General features: G+C 41.6%; 1 protein-coding gene across 2 annotated transcripts in view; it reads right to left on the bottom strand.

The window, feature by feature from the left end:
• Nucleotides 1-22066, bottom strand: part of ZNF572 (zinc finger protein 572) — a 76127-nt gene extending 54061 nt beyond the window's left edge. For both annotated transcript variants that reach the window (XR_651049.4, XM_009213564.4), the window contains exons 1-2: nt 20571-22066; nt 20078-20191 (exon numbers count right to left, since the gene is read on the bottom strand). Coding sequence is in view for 1 of the 2 variants with exons in the window: in XM_009213564.4 (XP_009211828.2) it covers nt 20078-20191; nt 20571-20628 (172 nt within the window). In the remaining variant the exon portion in view is untranslated. The remainder of the gene's footprint in view (nt 1-20077; nt 20192-20570) is intronic.
• Nucleotides 22067-22521: the final 455 nt, after the last annotated feature.

The raw sequence follows: 22521 nt of genomic DNA, 5'->3' as shown, positions 1-22521 counted from the left end.
TCAAGATGATTTGGCTCTGGTGCTACAGCAAACCCAGGGGATCAATCAAGTGGGCTGGAGCACAGTGGCATGATTATGGCTTCTCTCTTGTTAGCCTGGGATAGCACTTTCCTCAGTTGGGTCAAATGCTTAAAATTCCATGCTGTGTCAGCAGGTGGCTCCAGAGGCAGCTGTATGGTAAGACGGCAGCAAAATGAAAGGCTGCAGACAAACCAACCCTGCATAATCTCCAGGAATCTTTATGCAAACATAAAGCGATATTTGTACCAATTAGATTTAACATGAATAAACGTGGATGTAACAGTGGATTCTGAGCCTAGATACTCTGTGCTGTGAACCATTTGGAATTAATTCCGAGAGAGAGAGTGCCTAGGTGCCAAATGCCTCGCTCCAGAATGTTATGGGTCGCTTTTCCTCCTTGGCCACAGATTTTCTCTAAAGTTAGTTGTCAAATCTTCTCATCTTGGCACCCCCTATCTTCCCCCACCCCTACCTCTGCAAGCCAGTCTTCCTCCGGAAAACAAAAGATTAAGATTAGGCAGGTCTCATTCCTGGCTTTATAGGAGAATTCCGGTGCTTGGGGGCCAGTTCTAGTTCTTGGAACCCTAAAGATATAGAAACCTACAAAACTGGTCTCAAGTTAGGCAGGACCCTGAGAGAGGAGGACACCCATTGGAAATGTGAGGTTTGAGTACACATTATGAAACATGGCCTGAGAAGAGCACCTGATTCATTTCTAAATATACCAAATGCTGGAAAGCAGGGTGCTTGCCAAACTGTGAAAACAGTGACATTTCTCCAGGATATCTTTCTGTACTCTCTTCTGATGCCAACACCCTACACACGACCTTCAACTCTGCACCTACCCTCCGATTTAAGGTTGATCTACCATCAGTGCGCACCCACCAGACATCACCTCCTTTAGTCTCCTGTATTTTATCCTTTGCTCTTAACTCTTCCTTGTAGAATCTTATATTTTCAGGGGTCAAGTTGAATGGAATTCGTGGAATTATATAAATCTAGAGTTGGAAGGAGAAAAGAAGGTAAGGGAGAGGAGTATACGGCAAGTGCCTCCCACGAACCAAACACCGTCACATCTGTTCTCACCTAACAATCATCCTGTGTGTGGAAGGGATTCATATTCCAATTTTTTACTTTTGAGGAGATGGACAGAAAGAGCTTGAGGATGATCACAGTACCACTAGGAGGTAGTGGGAATGAAGGTCCTCAGCAAAACCTTCTCCTGCCTGGGGAAGAGCCCAATAGATCTCTTTTGAATTCATGAACCTATTCCCTCTCCTGTATTTTCTACTGCAGTGAATGGCATCCCCAGGCAATGAGCTGCATGAGACTATAACCTGGGCACCGCCTTTGACTATGCTTTTTCCCTTATCCCATAATCAACCGCACACCAAATTCCGTAGATATCACCTCCTAAATAACTTCCAAAAAAGCCCGCTACTCAGCACCCCCACTATCACTTTCCTAGGTCACCTACCATGGTTTCTTGCACATGCCTCTGTCTGCTCCAGGTTGGATTAAGAAGTGTGTGTGGTGGGATGGGTCGGGGAGTGTGTTGAAGAAGAGTGGAGAACTGCAGAAGTATCTTTATATTTGAATTGCCCTTTCACAATATTAAATCAAACAATAGTATACATGGAATGTTTACAGCATTGTGCTTAAAACTGTCCCTACTCAGTACATGGGGTGAGTATTAATAGGGAAATCACATGCAAATGACTTACTGGTTAATGTGTTTGTTCCTTCATGCATTTGTATATTTATTAGAGACAGGGTCTTGCTCTGTCACCCAGTTCGAGCTTACTGCAGCCTCAAACTTGAGCTCAAGCGATCCTCCCAGGTGCAGGCCACGGCACCTGTCCAGGTTAATGCGTTTAATATCACAGCTGCAACTCTGCTGGAGGGTAATCTTTTGTCTTCTTCCTCTATCTGGAACCCATCTTTTAATTCTCCTGAGACTCCTCCTCCCTTTACATTCCTTATTAAATTCTTTTTATACTAGGTTTCAGAACAGAATGTTATTGACTTTTATAATACTCACTTGTCAAAAAATGTATTAGATCCAGGGAGGCAATACATAAATATCCACTTTAAATCTTTCTGCCTGTGTTAATAGTACATTGTTTCAGGGCTAGCAACCTCTGAACAGAGAGATATTGTCAGCTTTATCTAATGATGTAAGTAATACCTTGGATTTCCCAGAGTCCATTAAAAAGTCACTTTTCTCAGATAAATGTTTCGCCTGTTGTCAGAAAATGATAGCCAAATTGGCAAGTACATAGGTATTTGTAACTATTTAAAGATGTGGAAATTCTGCACATTGTACTTCAGAATAGGAATTCCACTTAAAGTACAAGAAAACACTTGAGAATGTGTGGGACTGTTTTTGTTATCCCTGGTTGGTGCTATCAGGAGTTAACGGGCAAGTGTCCTAAAGTTCATATGTTGACGCCCTAACCCCCAATGTGACTATATTTGGAGATAGGGCCTTTAAAGGGGTAATTAAGGTTGAATGAGGTCATATGAGTGGATCCTAATCCAACATGACTGGTGTCCTTATAAGAAGAGGAAAAGATGCGTGCACAGAGGAAAGACCACATGAGGACACAGAAGATGGCCATCTGCAAGCCAAGGAGAGAGGCCAAAGGAGAAACAGATCTGCCCACACCTTGACCTTAGATTTCCAGCTTTTGGAATTGTTAGAAATAAATTTCTGTTATTTAAGTCCCCCAGTCTGTAGTATTTTGTTATGGCAGCCCTAGCAAAATAAGACAGTAACAAACAGGAATGCCAACACCCTACAAAGGACAGGGTGGCAGATTCTGCACACTAAAAAGTTGTCCTGCCCAGGCTGAACATGGTGGCTCATGCCTATAATACCCACACTTTGGGAGGCTGAGAGGTAGGAGGATTGCTTGAGGCCAGGAGTTCAAGACCAGCATGGGCAACAAAGTGAGACCTTGTCTCTACAAAAAATACAAAAATTAGCGAGGCATAGTGGCTCACTCCTGTAGCTCCAGCTGCTCGGGAGACTGAAGTAGGAGATGGCTTGAGCCTAGGAGGTCAAGGCTATAGGGAGCCATGATTACACCACTGCACTCCAGCCTGGGTGGCAAGGTGAGAACTCATCTTTAAAAAAAAAAAAAAAAAAAAAAAAAAAATCCTGCCCAAATGCAAATAGCGTACCTTTGAGAAACATTAATCTGTTCCCAACTCTTCACATTATAGATGACCCCATTAGACTTCTCTTTGAGGAAAGGCACCATATTTTATTTATCTCTGTACTGCAAGTGGCTAGCATTGTGTCTGCCACTCAGTGGGAACTTAGTAATTGCAAGGGCATGATATTTTAAAAATTATGCATGTGTCTGTGCGTTTTACCTTTCATCTCAGTTCACCTGAGCCATACATCTGCTTGTGGGTATATCATGCAGGACTTATTACTGAAGGACTGCAGAGACAGAGTGGGATACCATTTAGCTTTTAACATAGAAAAATAAGATTTTGCTGCAAGACATGGATGACATTCTTCGCTAAGCTATTGCCTTGAGAAAGGACTGTCTAAAGTTCTTTAACACATCAAGGGCCTGTCTGGGGCTCAAAGAGTTCTTCCGAAGGGAGTTCCAGAAAGACGAAGTGAGTGGGTCGGGGTCGGGGAAATCCCTTGACTGAAGGTGAAGAACTTCAGATTTAAAAAAGGTTGACACTGGGAGGGGGAACTATGGTCCCTCTCCTGCCTTTTCTGGTCACCCCGTCTGAAAATGACACCCCAGTCACCTATGGGTATCTGACATTTTGTTTTATATTTGTTCATTTCTTTGCTTATTATCATTCTCTTGGACCCTAGTCTTAACTCCACGAGCCAGTTCTTTGTCTATTTAATTTCTGCTGTATTCTCAGCATCTAAAACAGTACCTAGCAGTTCAATAAATCTATTGAATGAACAAATGAGTTTTCTTTTCTCTTCCTTTCCCTGCAACATCTTAAAAAAAGAGAAGAGGAAATCATTTCATTTGAGAGCATATCTTGAAAGCTTTTGCTTTTGAAGCCATTCACTGGGTTTTCTTTACTTCAGAGGAAATCCTAGAAACTGGCCGAAAAAAATCTCATCCTGAAAGATCTAAGAACAGGAGCATCTCTGACTTATTGCTCATCGCTCTGCATGCCACATATGCTCCCTTTGAATTCCTTTACAAAGTTTATGGTGTGACAAATGGCATCTATAATGGCACTGGGCCACTAATCGCTCAGAAAGTGCACTGATAAAATAGAGTTGATGCCCTGGGTGCTTGCCTCTTCCTGGCAGGCAAACCTGGGAAGGTTTTCTGTGACTGGTGACCCCTTTTCAGTAGTAGAACCTCACAGGTTCCTGGGTCTTCGGGGGCCTGCCGAGAATAGCATGTCATGTCACTGAAGGAAGCTGTACCTCCTTCTTGTCCATCATCTCTGTAGGAAGTACATAGGGGTGAAAAGGTGAAGACAAGATTCTGCATTAGAAAATAATTCTAGCAGGAAATCCTGTGCATTCAGATCACTGAGTTTTGACCATCAGTGTTGGGACTTTTCTTACACACACACACACACACACAAACACACACACATGCACACATCCTAGGAAACATCAGGCCAAGTGATTAAGAATGCACATCTTCACAAAGGGTTGTGACCATGAAGTTCTTTGTTTGTTAGTGTCCAGAAAGTTCAACAACATTCCTTTGGGATAAATTACATGGTGACTATTTATTAGGGTGGGAAAAGGAAGGAGGAAGGGGAAATGCACAAAGGGTGTGGCAGTTTACAATGGAACAGTTGTATAATGTCAAATTCACATGTACAAGTCATTTGTAACCTGGGACAGGGACTAATCTAAAATGGATTCTCTTCACCTGCATAAAGGAGAGACCTATTGAAAAGTAAGATTTCGCTGCAAGACATTAATGATATTATTTACCTAGCTACTGTCTTGAGGGTAATAGGATTGGATAATGGGATAAAATAACGGGCTTCTGACGTATATTGTCATGATAAAAAGGACTTTCATCTGTTTAGTGGTGAAAAGCTGACCAACTGCTTGCATGCCAATAATATGCTACTTATTCTCATCACAAGTTTGTGAAGGAAAATATGTCACTTCTACAGGCAGGAAAACCGAGGCTCCTGAGAGGCGGAAGTGGGTTGCCCAAGCTGGTGGAACCAGTGATGGAGGCGGATCCCGGGTTCTGGTCCTCCAGCCCCACGGCAGTGTGTCTTCCACTGCACCTGAATGCAGCACTCCATGATAGGTCATAAGTAGAGTGACCATGTGACTTATCAATGGAAAACGGGACCCTTTGGAGACTAAAAGAGGCTTCATGAATAATTATGCTGAGACAATAACTGGAAACCAGCACTGTCGGGTGACTTCTTAGATGAATGGTTGCCTTCATCACAGGGCAGAAGCAAAAGGGACCTGCACAGCTCCCTGCTCATCTGCTACAGCAGGGAGAACCCTGTCATGGCTCAGAGCCATCTCTTTCCTTTGGCAGGAGACATAAATCTTTATCTCTTTTTTTTGAAAGCAACTGGCTTTTCAGTCTTGAGTGACAAAGGTCAATGAACAGATGTGGTTGGGAGTAGTGCAGTCACAAGGAGCCGGTTCTCCCTTTGCTCTGTGCCACTGTGTCTGACCAGTTTGAACCCCAAAGCTCCAAAAATATAGCCAGTAGTTGGAAGATACAGCCAAGAGTAAAGGAAAGAAAAATGACTCAGCTCCTGAAGCACAGAGAACGAGGCTGATGAGAACTGTCAGAGAAGACAACCTGGGCAACTTAGCTCCGACAGCTGGGCAGCAAGCAGATTGGGTGTCATCATCTGTCTGGGGGCCCCTGCTGGGAAAGGCAAATTTTATCATGTGGATGAGGTCATGAGGCTTCCTAGAGTGGGGCATAGACTACCCCACCTGGCTAGCTAGACCATTTGTTTTCTGGTCAACACTAATATGCCAGTGGTGACTGCAATATCTGTTGTGGCAAACACCTGCTCCTGGGCACAGTTGCTGCCATAGAAGGGCTGGATGAAATGATTAGTAATCATATTTTTTTCTTTCTTTCTTTATTATTATTATTTTTTTTATTACAGATGGGGTCTCACTACATTGACCAGGCTTGTCTTGAACTCCTGGCCTCAAGCAATCCTCCTGTCTTGGCCTCCCAAAGTGCTAGGATTACAGGGCTGAGCCACCACACCCACCCAAATCTTTTCTTTTTCTTTTTTCTGAGACTGAGTCTTGCTCTGTTGCCCAGGCTGGAGTGCAGTGGTGTCATCTCAGCTCACCACAACCTCTGCCTCCCTGGTTCAAGTGATTCCCCTGCCTCAGCCTCCCAAGTAGCTGGGATTACAGGTGTGTGGCACCACACCCAGCTAATTTTTTTGTGTTTTTAGTAGAGATGGGGTTTCACCATGTTGGCCAGGCTGGTCTTGAACTCCTGACCTCAAGTGATCTGCCTGCCTTGGCCTCCCAAAGTGCTGGGATTGCAAGCATGAGCCTCTGCACCTGGCCTATGTTTCTTTTTCATTTTTTGAAACAGGGTCTTGCCCTGTTGCCCAGACTGGAGCACAGTGGCACGATCATGACTCACTGCAGCCTCAGTCTCCTGGGCTCAAGTGATCCTCCACCACAGCATCCAAAGTAGCTGAGACTACAGGTGCATACCACCACACCTGGCTAATTAAAAAATAAATTAGTAGAAATGAGGTCTTCCTATGTTGCCCGTGATGAGACATTGCTTTTACTGCACTGGTGATAGAACAAAAGTTCGAGGCTGGTCTTGAACTCTAATGATATTTCTAACAATAGCATTTATAATTGCAGAATGCTTTATCATTTTTAATGTTTTTAACCACTGCTTTAAGTTCCATATAAAGTGCTTAAAGCGGTGTCTGCCTGATGTAAGAAGTGCTATATATTTTCTATTGTTATTGCTATTATTATTTCATTTGACTCTCACAAATAGCCTACAAAATAAGTTGAACAGATATGACAGAGAGAAACTAAGCATGGATTGACCAAGTTTATTTTTCATCACTACTCAGCTAGTCTCTTTCAACAGCATGATTCTGGTCATATCTTCAATCCTGTGATCTCAGTCTATGTCACAAGACAATGGACACTCCAGGAACATTTGGATTCTTGGAACTCTGAAGCAAGTTTGCCTGCTGCCACAAGCTCACGGGTTTCCTAAGGCTGCAGTGTGACTGGGTGATTGGTTGTATCAGTGTGTGTTGTGCCCCGTTTGACTTTTGTTCTATCACCAGTGTAGTAAAAGCAATGTCCCATCACAGGCCCCACCTTATTGAGCCCTCTCTCTGTAACTGTCTTAGTAAAGAACCCAAGGAACCCAAAGGCATCTGTCAGAATACATTTTTGCTGCATTTCCAAAAAAAATGCTCATAACTCAATGGGCTAAGAAAGAATTGTCCTCTCTTAGTAACCTAGGACATTGCTGATTGGCTTTCTGCATTGAAAGTGGAGAAGTGAAATCAACACAAAAGCAAATTGAAGTTGTTTCCAGTGTACATATAGACAGTTTGCCAAAATCATGCCCTTAGAGTAAAAGAAGAATCAGAAGGAAAGGTCATTATGGGTTCACCCACGGAGAAAGATGATACCTGAGTAGGGTTAATTCAACATTGGGGGCCCGCTCAAAGCCAAAGCCATTTGCGAATAAGACATGGAAACAGAGTGGTGGGTGTTTGTGTTTGACTCTGATGACATCAAAAAGCAGGTGACATCTTGCTGTGGGTGTCTCTGGAAAGGCCCAGACTGTGGGCCTGTAGGTAAACCTTCACTGGTATTAAAGGTGCATCTAAAATCATGAAGCATTTCGTCTGGGAACTGCTATAAGCAGAGTCGGTGATCTTGATATACACATGTAGGGAGACGTGCAGCTAGCCAAGGCCTCTTTGTGGAGTGCTAAAAATTGAGAGACATAAAGGAAATTAAGACTATGCATCAGCCCACCAGAGGGAGTTGGCATTGCCAGAGAGCATTGCTGATATCCCTGGGCTGAGAGCTGTTCTTATTCAGGACTATTTAGAGGGCAAATTTTAAAATTGTGCTCTTTTTACTGCTAAAACAATTAGAAAATCCAAGAAAAAGATTGTATCCAAAATTTCATCAGTTATCGCAGCAAGTATTATTTTCTTGTTTCCTCTAATTTTTATTTATTTGCATACAAGTTTTTTTGTTTTGTTTTGTTTTTATTTTTGTTTTGAAATGGAGTTTTGCTCTTGTTGCCCAGGCTGGAGTGCAATGGCACGATCTTGGCTCACTGCAACCTCCGCCTCCCGAGTTCAAGCAATTATCCTGCCTCAGCCTTCCTTGTAGCTGGAATTACAGGCACCCACCTTCATGCCTGGCTAATTTTTGTATTTTTTTTTTAGTAGAGACGGGGTTTCACCATGTTGGTCGGGCTTGTCTCAAACTCCTGACCTCAAGTGATCCACCTGCCTCGGCCTCCCAAAGTGCTAGAATTAAAGGCGTGAGTCACCATGCCCGGCCACATACAAGTTTTTTTAAAAAGAGCAATTTTATTTTATTTATTTATTTTGAGATGAAGTCTCACTCTGTCACCCAGGCTGGAAAGCAGTGGCACAATCTCAGCTCACTGCAACCTCTGACTCCTGGGTTCAAGCAATTCTCCTGCCTCAGCCTCCTGAGTAGCTGGGATTATAGGCATGCACTACCACACCTGGCTAATTTTTGTATTTTTAGTAGAGACTAGAGACAAGGTTTCACCATGTTGGCCAGGCTGGTCGCGAACTCCTTACCTCAAGTGATCTGCCCACCTCAGACTCTCAAAGTGTTGGGATTACAGGCATGAGCCACTGCGCCCGGCCTGCATACCAGTTTTTAATATAGTTGTAGTCAAACTATGTAGAATACTGTGTTATACCAGTGGCTGTCAACCAAAGGCAAATTTCCTCCCAGGGAACATTTGGCAATGTGTGGAGACATTTTTGGTCATCACAGCTAAGGGAGTGAAGGGAGGGAGGTGGCATGTGATATGGCATCTAATGGATGGAGACCAGGGATGCTGCTAAACATCCTGCAATGCACAACATAGCCCCCGACAACAAAGAATTATGTGATCCAAAATGTCAGTAGTGCTGACACTCAGAAACTCTGTATTGTATTATACTTTTAAGAACTAATTTTACTTAATATACAGTGTCCAATATTCCTACATTGCCTTTGAACTAATTTAATTTATGTCTTAGGTTATATATCATGCATATAGAATGAAACTTAATGAGTGTATAATATTCCATTGAGTTAATATGCAATAATTTACATAACTATCCCCTTGTCAGGTATTAAGGTCGAGATATTTTGCTACTGAAAATAGCCCTCCAATGATCATGATGCAAATGTCTTAATTTGAAACATTTCCTTTGCATTAATTTCCTGTTGTGACATTACAGATCCACTGCAGAAAAAGAGGCTAAGTTTCTGTGATTAATATTTTATTTTTTAATTTTTACTTATTTATTTATTTTTGAGATGGAGTCTTGCTTGCTCTACTGCCCAGGCTGGAGTACAGTGGCACCATCTTGGCTCACTGCAACCTCCACCTGCCAGGTTCAACTGATTCTCCTGCCTCAGCCTCCTGAGTGGCTGGGATTACAGGTGCCCGCTACCACGCCCAGCTAATTTTTCTATTTTTGGTAGAGATGGGGTTTCTCCATGCTGGCCTGGATGGTCTCAAACTCCTAACCTCACGTGATCTGCCCATCTTGGCCTCCCAAAGTATTGGGATTACGGGTATGAGCCACTGTTCCCGGCCCGTATTATCCTTTTTACAACTAATTTTACTTAATATACAGTGTTCAATATTCCTACGTTGCCTTTGAATTAATCTGTGTATTAGGTTGTTGTATATCATGCATACTGAATGAAACTTAATGAGCGTATAATATTCCATTGCGTTAATATGAAGTAATTTACAGAACTATCCCCTTGTTGTCAGACATTAAGGTTAAGACATTTTGCTACTGAACATAGTACTACAATGATCATGATGCAAATGTCTTAATTTGAAACACTTCCTTTGCATTAATTTCCAGTTGTGACATTATAGATCCACTGCAGAAAAAGAGACTGGTAAAGCTCTGTGATTAATAGTTTATATTTTAAGTTCTTGAGAACAATGATTTGCCTTATTTAATATTTTAATCCCTAAAATTCAACATTATATTGTATATGCTATGTCTCAATAAATGCTCATTTAATGTAAATCTTCTTTATCATGTTAATAAAGTATTCAAGATCTTGTTTCCTAAGAACATTTTGAAAGCCAAGATGATCATGTTTTTTTGATCTATGAAACATGATTTATTTATATTAACTAATTCCCCAGTGTTATTCTTGTATCCTTGAAATTAGCCCTACTTGTCCATGGGTATTATTCTTTTTACATATTGACTGATGTGAGCTGTTGGCATGTCATCTAAGTTTCATTTGCAACAGTGCTTGGTTTATCATTTTATTTTTTGTGCAGTCTTTGCCTAGACATGTATAAAGGGAGCAGAATAGTGGCAAAATGTTCACACAGCTAGAGCGAGTTAGTCACAGAAGAAAGCAAAGGAGATGATCATGTGAAGAAATAAACGTATGGGGAGAAAAGCAATAAATCATAACTTCAACACACAGCCTTTCTTCTTGGTTTCTTTAAAGACAGAACTAGTTGCAAAAAAAATATGATGCCAGACTCACATAAATCGAAGTAGATAAATGAATCAATAGCCTGTCATCCTCAAAGAGTTTATCTAGCACTCTCCCATACGTCAATTATTCAACAAATATTTATTAAGCATCTACTATACTCTGGTATTCTGTTGGATGCTAAGGAAATCATGGTGAATAATTTATTCTATGTACAGCCATATCTTAAGAAGTACATTCTAAGTAGTGCCACTCTTTCACTGAAGTGCTGGAGGAAAACAAGTGATTTCCTAACTTAACAGTAATATAGGCTTAATGTAAAAAAAAAAAAAAAGAAACGAAACACCAAACTTACACATATCCATAATTTTATTACCATGCTAATATAACTTCTTCTTGTTATCTATAAATTAATAACAAATCCAAAAATATAGTGGTTAAAAACAACAATTGATTATTATCATTCACAGGCCCTCATGGGCTCAATGAGGCAGTTCTTAATTGGAGTGTCTCAAATGGCGGCAGTCAGAGGGCATCTTCTTTTTTGCTCATGTGGTTAGCTTGGGCTTCCTCACAGCATGGTGGTTTCAGAGTGCTCAGACTTTTAACACAGCATCTGGTGTCCTTCAAAGCAAGTGTTCTGAGAGTTGCAGGCAGAAGCTGCAAGGACTTCTTAGGAGCTAGCTTCAGAAGTCACACAGCATGACTTTAGTAGTATTCTGTTGACCAAAGCGTCACAAATCAGGCTACATTCAAGGGAGCAAAGGAATAAACTGCAACCCTGGCTTGGATACAGGAAGAAGAAATTTATGCTGGCCAGCCATCTTGGAGACAAGCTACCATAGTTTTTTATCTTTGTTGGTATGACTTTTCAAAAATTTTTCTACATAACCAAAAAATAACCATTAAAATTAGAAAATTAACATTGATACTAACTACAGTCGAATCCTCAGAACCCATTCAAGTTTTGCCAGTGATTCCAACAAAAGAATCTAATTCAAAACCACACATTGCATTTAATTGTCAAGGCTCTTTGGTGCGTTTTTTAGGTTGGAACAGTTCCTTTGTCTTCCCTTAACTTAAATGACCTTGGCAACTTTGATGATAACTGATCAGTTATTACATAGAATGTCCCTCAATCTGAGTTTCTTACAAAGTTTTTGATGTTTTCTTAAGTTATGTATCTTGGGTGGAAATACCACAGAAGTGTTGCATTCTTCTCATTGGTACTATTGGCTGAGGCACAATTTACATCTGTCTCACTGCTGTTGATATTCAGTTAGATCACTTTATTAGAGTGGTATCCACTAGGCTCCTCCTAGCAGAGAACTAGGAATAACTTCCACATTGCTCATTAACCCTTTGTAATAAGTGTTTTGTGCAGAGTTATTTTGAAATAGATATCCTATTCCTCAGCAAACTTTCAATTTATTCATTTATTTCTATCTTTATGGACTTATACCTTCCTATTTTATTCAGGGGATTGCATTAGTTTTCTATTGCTGCTGAGACAAATCATCACAAATTTAGTGGCTTAAAAGAACATTAAGTGCATTATCTAACAGTTCTTTATGTCAGGAGTCTGACACAGGACTCACTGGGCTAAAAATCAAGTTGTTGACAGGGTGCCATTGCTTCCTAGGGGCTCTAGGGGTGAATCCATTTTATTGCCTTTTCTGTCTTCTAGAGGCCACTCACATTCCTTGTCTCCTGGATCCCTTCCTCCATTTGGAAGCCAGCAACACAGGTTGAGTCCTTCTCGTGCTTCCATCTCTCTGGTTCTCTGTAGTCAGGAAGGATTTCTATTTTTAAGGACTCATGTGATTACACTGGGCCTGTCTAGAAAATCTGTATTAGTCAGTGTTCTCTAGAGGAATAGGACTAAAAGGATAGATGTATATATAAAAGGGAGTTTATTAGGAGTATTGACTCACACAATGACAAGTTGAAGTCCCACAATAAGCCGTCTGCAAGCTGAGGAGCAAGCAACGAAGCCAGTTCGAGTCTCAAAACATTGGAAGTAGGGAAGCCAACAGTGCAGCCTTCAGTCTATGGCAGAAGGCCTGAGAGGCCTGGGCAAACCACTGGTGTGAGTCCAAGAGTCCAAAAGCTGAAGAACTTGGAGTCTAATGTTCGAGGGCAGGAAGCATCCAGCAAGGGAGAAACAGGAAGGCTGGAAGACCCAGCCAGTCTAGTCCTTCCAGGCTCTTCTGCCTGCTTTATTCTAGCCGTGCTGGCATCTGATTAGATCGTGCCCATCCATATTGAGGGTAGGTCGGCCTCTCCCAGTCCACCAACTTAAATGTTAATCTCCTTTGGCAACACCTTTACAGATTCACCCAGGAAAAATACTTTGCATCCTTCAATACAATCAAGTTGACACTCAATATTAGTCATCACATAATCCAAGATAATCGTTCTATTTTTGGGTCTCTAATCAAATCTGCCAATTCCCTTTTCCCACGCAAGATTCCACGTTCATAGATTCCATTGATTCTGGCATAGACATCTTTGTAGGCCATTATTCTGCCTACCACAAGGATTATAATCCCTTATGAATGTTACTTATTTTGATGGTCAAATTGTCTCCAATTGGCTATTTGAAGTACCGACAAGTTAGCTCCTGGGTCCTTTTGATATGATGCCATAGTCTTTGAGAGCTTCCTTGCTTTCTGGCACAAAAATATCTTTTAGATTCAGCTTGTACTTTTTAGTCCAAATCCTAGAATCAGTCATTTCTCCAAAGAACCTTGATTCCTTTTAGTGGAGAATGGTATTTAGAAGCCAAAGTCAACACTTGATTTTAAAATTGGCTTTGTGTTAGATGATTTTGTTCAACTGTAGGCTAATGTAAGTTTGCTGAGCACGTTTAAGATAGGCTAGGCTAAGCTATGATGTTTGGTAGGTTAGATGTATTAAATGCATTTTCGACTTATAATAATTTCAATTTACAAGGGTTTATCAGGATATAATCTCATCACAAGTCAAACAGTATCTGTAATGTCTTTGTCAGCTAATTTTCACATCTGTGTCAGTTTCCAGATTGGTTTTGATTGATTCATTTATCTCCTTACTCTGGACCAGATCTTTTGGATTCTTTGCATGCATTGTAATTTTTTATTGGCTGACATATACTTTAAACATTATCTTGTTGGGGCCTGGATATTTTCGTATTCTGATAAATATTTTTGAGTGTTGTTCTAGAACTCAGTTAAATTATTAATACTTGGAAATAATTTGATCCTTTCAGGTCTTGCATTTAAGATTTGATAGCTTGCCAGCCATGGTGGCTCACACCTGTAATCCCAGCACTTTGGGAAGCCAAGGTGGGCAGATCGCCTGAGGTTGGGAGTTTGAGACCAGCCTGGCCAGCATGGGAAACCCCATCTCTACTTAAAATACAAAAATTAGCTTGGCATGGTGGCAGGCACCTGTAATCCGAGCTACTCAGGAAGGTGAGGCAGGAGAATTGCTTGAACCCCGGAGGCAGAGGTTGCAGTGGGCCGAGATGGCACTCCAGCTGGGCTGACAAGAGCAAAACTTTGTCTCAAAAAAAAAAAAAAAAAAAAAGAAGATTTGATAAGTGGAACCAGAGCAGTATTTAGGCTAGAGCTAATTGTTTCCTACTAATGAAGCAAAATCCTTCTGGGTGCTCTACTCAATGCCCTGTGAACACACAATTTTCCAGTCTGGCAGATGGGAAAAGGCACAATTTCCAGTCACGTGTGAGTGTTGGGTGCTGTTACCTTCAATCGCTACAGGTGGTTCTTTATCTTCTAGTAGTTTCTTATATGTATGCATTAATCATTACTTAGCTGCCTACTCAAGGGAAGCCACCTCCATAATTCTCTGTACATCTCTCTCCTCTCTGGTACTCTGTCCTTCTTATTTGCAATTTCTGGTTCTCTTCATTTGTTCTTGTGCATTTTGATAACCATCTGGCTTGGTGTCATTGTCCTACTCTGATACAACTCTGCTCTCACCCACTTCTGTGCTGTTATTGGTAAATAAGTCATATTCCAATATGTTAGAGTGAAACAATACAATTATCTACATATTGTTTTATACAATTTTTTTAAATCAATTGAAAGAAGAATTGAGAAAGAATATTCATGTGTACTATCTTTTATAATTGCATAATTACTTTTACTGGTGCTTTTAATGTACGTGTGTGCGGATTCAAATAACTTTCTGGGGTCATTTGTTTTCAACCTAAAGAACTTCCTTTAGTACTCCTTATGAGATACATCTACTAGCAATAAATTTGTTTCTTTTCTAATAGAGAAAAGTCGATTTTTCCTTCATTTTGAAAGCTTTACTGAATACAAGATTCTTAGTTGACAGTTTTCTTTTACTTTCAGCACTTTACATCTGTCATCCCACTTCCTTTCGGCTCTATTGTTGCTGATGAAAAATCAGCTGTTAATCATATTGAGGTTCTCTTATATGTGATGAGTCATCTTTCTCTTACTGCTTTTAAGATTTTCTCCTTATCATTGGCTTTCAGAATTTTTATATGCTATATGTGTGTGTGGATCCCTTTACATTTATTCTACATGAAGTTTGTTGATTTTCTTGAATGTTTAATTTTTTTTAAATCAAATTTGGAAAGTTTTCAGCTATTCTTATTTTTGAACATTTTTTCTACTCCTTTTTCTCTCTCTTTTCCTTCTGATACTTCCATTACTCATATGTGAGCATGCTTCATGGTGTTCCACATTGAGGCTCGGTTCATTTTTCATTATTTTTCCTCTTTGTTGTTGTATACTCTTTACCAATCTACAAGTTTGTTTGTTTTTTTCTTCTGCCAATTCAAATCTATTGTTGAGCCTCTCTAAAATTTTTAGTTTTAAATAAAAAGTTTTTATTTATTTTTCAACTCCAAAGTTTTCAATTGGTTTTACTAATTTGTATCTCTTTATTGATAGTCTCTATTTGATGTGACATTGTTATTATACCTTCTTTTACTTATAGTTTCCTTTGGTTCTTTGAACATATTTATAGTGGCTACTTTGACATCTTCATGTACTAAATCCAATATCTGTCTCCCCACTGCACAGATAATTTCTGCAGCTTGTTTCTTTTTTCCCCTGTGTATGTGTCACACTTTCCTATTTCTTTGCAAGTCTCATAATTTTTTGTTGATAACTGGATGTTTCAGATAATATATTATGACAATTCTAGATATTCCCTCCCACCTCACACTTGTTATTTGTTTTGTGACTTACTGAACCATTTTAGTTAAGTGTATTTTCCCCACAGTGTGACTCCTTTGATGTTGCTCTTCAGACAACTCAGACTTGGGCATGTGCACTGTCATTTTGGGATGACAGTGCTTTTTTTTCTCCAGGTCTCTATCTCTTTCTCTTATCACCCCAGTTTTTAGGCTTCACTAATTTCCAGCTGATTACTCTACCGGTTTTTGACAATGCCCTAGGGGCATAAATCACTCAACAATTATCCAATTGATCCAATCAAATTTGGGTTCCTTTGCAGAGGTAGTTTGCAAGGTTAGTGTTTGAGGTTTGTACTGACCCCAGACATGCTCTTCTTAGCTGTCTCTTCCCCTGATTCTCTCTGACAAACTATCTGGACTATGATTTAGCCTACACCTCCCATGGAATACCAGCCTTCTCTTAATTGCTTTCCATCAAAACCGTCAATATTTTTTAGAGTGCTGGTAGACTTGAACTTCCCCATGCTTGGTTTCAGATAAAGTTAGTCCCTAGGGCAGAGCTTCAGAGCTGTTTGATGGGTTAACTCCTACTCTGACAGAAATCTCTGAACCATGGTTCCATAGTTGGAAGTAGGGACAATGGTGCACTTTTCTTTGAGTGATACCCCTGCTTTAGATCAGGTGCTTCATGGAGGTGCTGGCCTTTGTTCTTTCTTTCTTTTTTTTTTGAGACGGAGTCTCGCTCTGTCGCCCAGGCTAGAGTGCAGTGGCTGGATCTCAGCTCACTGCAAGCTCCGCCTCCCGGGTTCACGCCATTCTCCTGCCTCAGCCTCCTGAGTAGCTGGGACTACCACCTCGCCCAGCTAGTTTTTTGTATTTTTTTAATAGAGACGGGGTTTCACCATGTTAGCCAGGATAGTCTCGATCTCCTGACTTCGTGATCCGCCCGTCTCAGCCTCCCAAAGTGCTGGGATTACAGGCTTGAGCCACCACACCCGGCCTGGCCTTTGTTCTTATTGGCTTACCTCTCCTGGTATAAAACCTTTGCTTTATGAACAAACTAGGGTGAGAGTAATTGTGACCCTAGTATTTTCGGCATGCTGTACCTGTCTATGAGAAGGGGGGCTAGGTGAAACAGGGAGCACCAGGCCTCTCAGATGCACTCACTTGTAATTAAGTCCCTGCAACAGGTAGCCATGGGCAATGAAAAAACGCTAATGGCTTGCCTATTCAGAGAAGATACCAAAACCCTTGACTGAGAGCATCCTCAAGATCCTATTGACTCTTTCTCTACTGTGTCTCCTTCTTAGCCTCCATCCCAGTCCTGACCCCACCATCTATTTGAGCCATTACCACAGCCTTCTACCTACATGCTGCTAATCCCTTAACAATAATACAGTTAGTTCACTTACTTAAAAAACTCAATCAGGGCTCCTCTAGAAGGTGTGTACACTAAATCTTCATTTATCACTCTTCGTGTTTCCTCTCTGTTGTTATGCATTTCAATCCCTCTGTGTCTAGCAGCATGGAAGATGTAATTATTACTGAGGGCTTACTATGTACCAGGCCCCATGCTAACTGCTTCCCATGCAACAGCTCATTTACTCCTCACAGCAACCCTACAAATTAGGTACTGTCTTCATTTGACAGATTATAAAATGAAAGCTTAGGAAGGCAAAGTAATTAGAACATTTCCTTACAGCTAGAAAATGGTAGAGACTGTATTAAAAAGAAATAACACAGAGTTTCTGATCTAAAGCTTGACATCTAATTGGAATGACAAGACCAACACATGTGAAATAATTAGCAAATCTTGTAAGATATTGTGCTAAACTGTTTTTTTCCCCTAATTTTATTACAATTTATTTCCTCCCTTTCCAAATTATAACTGCATCCAGAACAAAGATTTCCTTTCCCACTGTTTCAAAACACGTGGTGCTCTGCTGGGCATAAAATGAGTAATCAGTATATTGGTGTCAGAGGACAGTGAGTGTAGGACTGAGCACTTATGGAACAAGTAGAAGGTCTGGAATATTAAGTTTAGGTTTCATTAAATGCCAGCCAGAAAGAGAATCTGAGACTCAGAGGGGAGGTGATACATTCAAGGTCACAGAGTTTGTTAGAGAAGGATTAGACAGAAACCAGTTCTCCAAACGCTCTGCCCAGTATACCTTCCCCCAGAGCCCACTTAGGTCAGCCCAGTGCATGTGGTATTCACACCATGGTTCTCTAATTTATGGGACTAAAAGGCCCTGCATCCCATATCTCAAAATATACTGCTTTTCTCCTTGTAGCTGACACCTATCTCCAGAGACTTAGCTTAAGAGGAATCCAGGGCTCTCTGGTCCAATGGAGATGCCTCTCTTCCCTGTCACTTGGCACTTTGGGTATTTCTCAACCAGAGTGTCCTGACAGGGACCACCCTCCCTGATTTACTTGCCTGCCCTCCTACCAGATGAGAAACTTTCTAAAGGCAGAACCACGGCTCCTGTGACTTGGAGAAATCATTACCTAACACGGTGCCTGGCATGTGACCTCCTAAAAGATGCTTAGTGAATGAATGACTGCAATGCAGGCCACCCATATGTGATGTGGTCAGGATCAACTGTGGATTCCTGGAGTAAGAGGCAAACTGATTTGAGATGAAGGCTGAGTGCAGCTCACCCATTCAAATCCTGGCTTACAGCTCTGTGAGGTTTGGTCAAGGCATTTTTAAAAACATTCCAGTTTCCTCATCTGTGAAAGTTGGAGATGATAATATTTACCTAGGGCTTTTTGAGAGTTCAATTACAGAATTAGAGAACTGGTCATATAGGTACATATAGGTACTCAATGTTACATTTCATGTAGCATCATGGTGACATCATGTGATACCCCAGCTTTGCCACTTTGCAACCACATGGCAAGCTTGCCACTTGGAAACCAGGTGAAGTAACACAAGGTGTCCCTTCGTTTCACATGTATTTGAGGGTCTCCAGCATGCTGTTTGCTTCTGGGAAGACAACAGTGAATGCAACAGACACAGCTTTGCTCTCATGTGGAGAGGACAGTCTAGCCGGGGAAGTAGACAATCTAGAGACAAACACATGAGCAAGCCAGATAGTTCCGGAAAGTGGGTAAGTGCTTCAAAGAAAATAAAAGAGGGAAATAGGATAGAGAATGGCTGGGGTGGTCCAAGAAAGTCTCTTTGAGGTGATGACATTTTAGCTGAGACCCATAATATAAGAGCCAGCCCTATAGATGGGCGTATGCTATGGTGAATGATTAGACAGTACAAAGCTCCTGAAGCAGACAGACTTGGGGTGTTCAAAACATGAGAAGAAAACCAGATTGGGTTGGAGCACAAAAGGCGAAGAGTGGCAGAGATGAGGCTGCAGAAGAGCAGAGATCTGATCACGGAGGACCCGGAGACTTGGCTAAGGAGCAAGGAGGTCCCGTGAAGCATAACGAGAGGCCACAGAAAGGCTCTGAGCAGGGGGTGAGACGCTCTAGCTTGCATGTTGAAAAGATTATCTGGGTGGGTGTCAGGTTAGGAGAAGGCATGGTGGAGGAGCCTCATCTTCTGAGCTGAGTCCTGCTACCCCAGGGTGCTTCCAAACAGACGTTCAAGTGGGAGTCAGGAGCTACAGACAAGGGGCTACATCTGTAAGAAGCTTGTAGGCTTTTACACTTCCCTATGCTGTTTCTGTAACCCCATATTCTGTAAAATCCTATGCCTTGTGGATTTGTCTTTGGAGAAAGGAGCAATAAGGTGGAGCCAAAGACAAGGAATCCAAAGGTGTAGAGTGGGAAGAGGCAGCAGGCCCAAGAGCCAAGGCCCCAGGGATGCAGCAAAAAAAATTGGAAGGAAACCTCAAAAATAGCAGGTCTGGACTTGAGAAGCAGAAAGGCCTATGAAGCAGAAAGAAAGAGAGAAAGGGAGTTTTACACCTCATTATACCCGTTTACTTACACAGGCAGCCCCTTTATCACAACACATTTCATAGCTCAGCTCTTTCAACAGCATCTAATTACATTGTCTAATTACTATCTTTACATCCCCTACCAACATTTAACTCACTCTCTTCATTTCGGCAGAAGAACCCTGCATGGACAATGGATTTTTTTTTTGGCAATAGGGAACCAACTCAAGGTATTTAAGATGTGATGATGAAAAGCATGGTTGAGAAAGATTTTACCCCAGTAGGTTGTAGAAATTTCTGGATGCAGAGAGGCCAGCTGGAGAGCAATTCGGTACAGCCATCCAGGCCCTATGAACTCATCACTTGGGCAGTTGTAAAAAGGAAACCAACCTGAATGCAAAGGAAAGGCAGGTCTAAGAGTCTGTTCTTAATTTTCCTTTTGGTCTTTCTACCTGGATCTCAAATATTGCTCTGTGAATTTAAAGGGACATTTTGTGTGTGTGTGTCCAAGTTCATGAACGCTGTGCTCAGCATGTGCTACTACTCTGTGAAAGTTATGAAGTAATTCTTAAGGAAAGAAATAGGCCATACACCAACTGGGTGAGCAAAAATAGGTCATGGCATGAAGATAGAAGGGCTGCTGGCCAAGGCTAGGGAGCCAGAAGGCAGCCATCTGCTAGGACACAGGGCAGTGCCCATCCTCACTGCTCGGTCCCTGCCATGAACCTGTGATAGGACAATTGTGCTGAACATGGCCACTGCTTCTTACCTCCTTGGGAAAGGAACATCCTTCTGTTGCTTAGCCACCTGAAAAGGCAGAATTCCATCTCAGTGTTCAAGTCTTGGCTTACTAGCTCTGTAATGTTTGGTAAGTCACTTAGGTTTTTTGAATCCTAGTTTTTTCATTTGTGAAATAGGAGATGATAATGCTCACCCAGGGTTTTTTGAGAGTTCAGTCACGGAATTAAGAGACTCAAGCACGTAGGTGGCTCGATTAATGTTCCTTTCCATATAGCAGTGTGGTGACAGCATGGGATACCCCAGCTCTGCCACTCTGTAACCACCCAGAAAGCTTGCCACTTGGGGGGTCTCTGTAACACCTGCATGCCTCAGTTTCCCTATCAACAATATGGGAACAATCACAGTGGAATCCATGTCATGGAGTTGTTAGGAGAAGTAAAGGAGCTCCACATGGGAAGTGCTGACAGCGGGGCTGGCACACGGCAACCCTGAGGGATTAGATTTTCTTCTTCTTCTTGTTCTCAGACTGCTGGACACACTTCACACCCATGTTTCAAAGAATGAAATCACTTGACAATGTTCAGGTAGAAACCAGCCACGCAGTTCCCTTTGTGTTTGTACTTTTAGTACAGACGAGGTTTCGCCATGTTGGCCAGGCTGGTCTTGAACTCCTGACCTCAGGTGATCCACCCGCCTTGGCCTCCCAAAGTGCTGGAATTACAGGCATGAGCCACCATGCCCGGCCTCCACGTCTTTTTCATTAGGGGCCCAAACTAAGGCAAGCAGCCTCTATCTAAAATATGCGGATCTCATGACAGTTTCCCTAACCCTAATGACAGTTTCCAGAGAGAGAGTGGAAATTGGCAATAGCTCTTCAAAGCTTCTACTGGTATGCGGCACGTGTCACTTCTGCTCACATTTCATTGACTGGAACAAGTCATGTGATCAGGCATGACATCAGCAGGGCAACCTTGGGCAGTTAACAGTTAACAGTCGGCAGTTAACAGTCAGGAGGGTAAAACACAATCATGGTGCCATAAAAGAGTGAAGGAGCCGGCATTACGCACAGACAGCTCACAGAAGGGCAGCAACATTTTGGAGCTCCTTTTAGTTCTCTTTATCGATATGTTTTAATTGAACCCAGATTTTTTTTTTTCCTGTCTAGCCCTTAGAGACAAGCTCCGCCAGAGCTCATATAGCAGAGAGAAGGTCTTGAGATTACTGATACTCAGCATTTCTGACACTGGAGACCTGCATAAAAATTTAACAAACTGGGAAGCAGTTTTCATGATGACCCTTTTCATTGCATAGATGTTACCAAGAGTTTGGGGGTGTTTTTATGGAAAAGCCATTAGGTTGGAAGTCAGACACACCTGGGTTTGAGATCTTCTCTGCTACTTAGTACCTGCGTGGTTTTGAGGAGTCATTTGGCCTCTTTTCAGGTTTTAGATCCTTCATCTGTAAAATGAGGATGGTTGTGAGAAAGGGAAATTGCTCTGTAAACAGTGAAGCACTGTTCAAATGCTCAGCCTTTGTAAAAACTGATGGAAAATGTCATAAGAAGTGGGCAGCTCTGGTTTTCTTCCATTGCTATAGGAAGCTGGCACACACAATAAGAAAGTTTATTGACAGCAGCTGAGATGTGCTGAAGCTGGTAATTATCTTCAAGACAGGCGAGTTTTGATTGTATGTAACGGCGCCTGGTAGACCTATCAATCAGACATGTGCCTTGATGTAATGCTGACAGTCTATTTACACAGAGGCAGCTGTGATATTATGAAAGAATGAAAGGCATGCTAAAGGTCTAAGTTGTTACGGAGGATATGACTTCCGTTTATCTGTGTGGCTGGTTGTTGCAGGATGGTAAAAATCTGGTGTGAACATGAGAGAAAAGAGTTTCTGAATTTTCATTATGATCCAGCATTTTAGAGATGTATGAAAACTTAGCTTGATTGAATTCAACCCCTTCCCCACATGGA

This window comes from Papio anubis, chromosome 8 (genome assembly GCF_008728515.1).
Source record: "Papio anubis isolate 15944 chromosome 8, Panubis1.0, whole genome shotgun sequence".
NCBI lineage: Eukaryota > Metazoa > Chordata > Mammalia > Primates > Cercopithecidae > Papio > Papio anubis.
The sequence above is the reverse complement of the archived record's forward strand: the minus strand, read 5'-3'. Positions and strand labels throughout refer to the sequence as shown.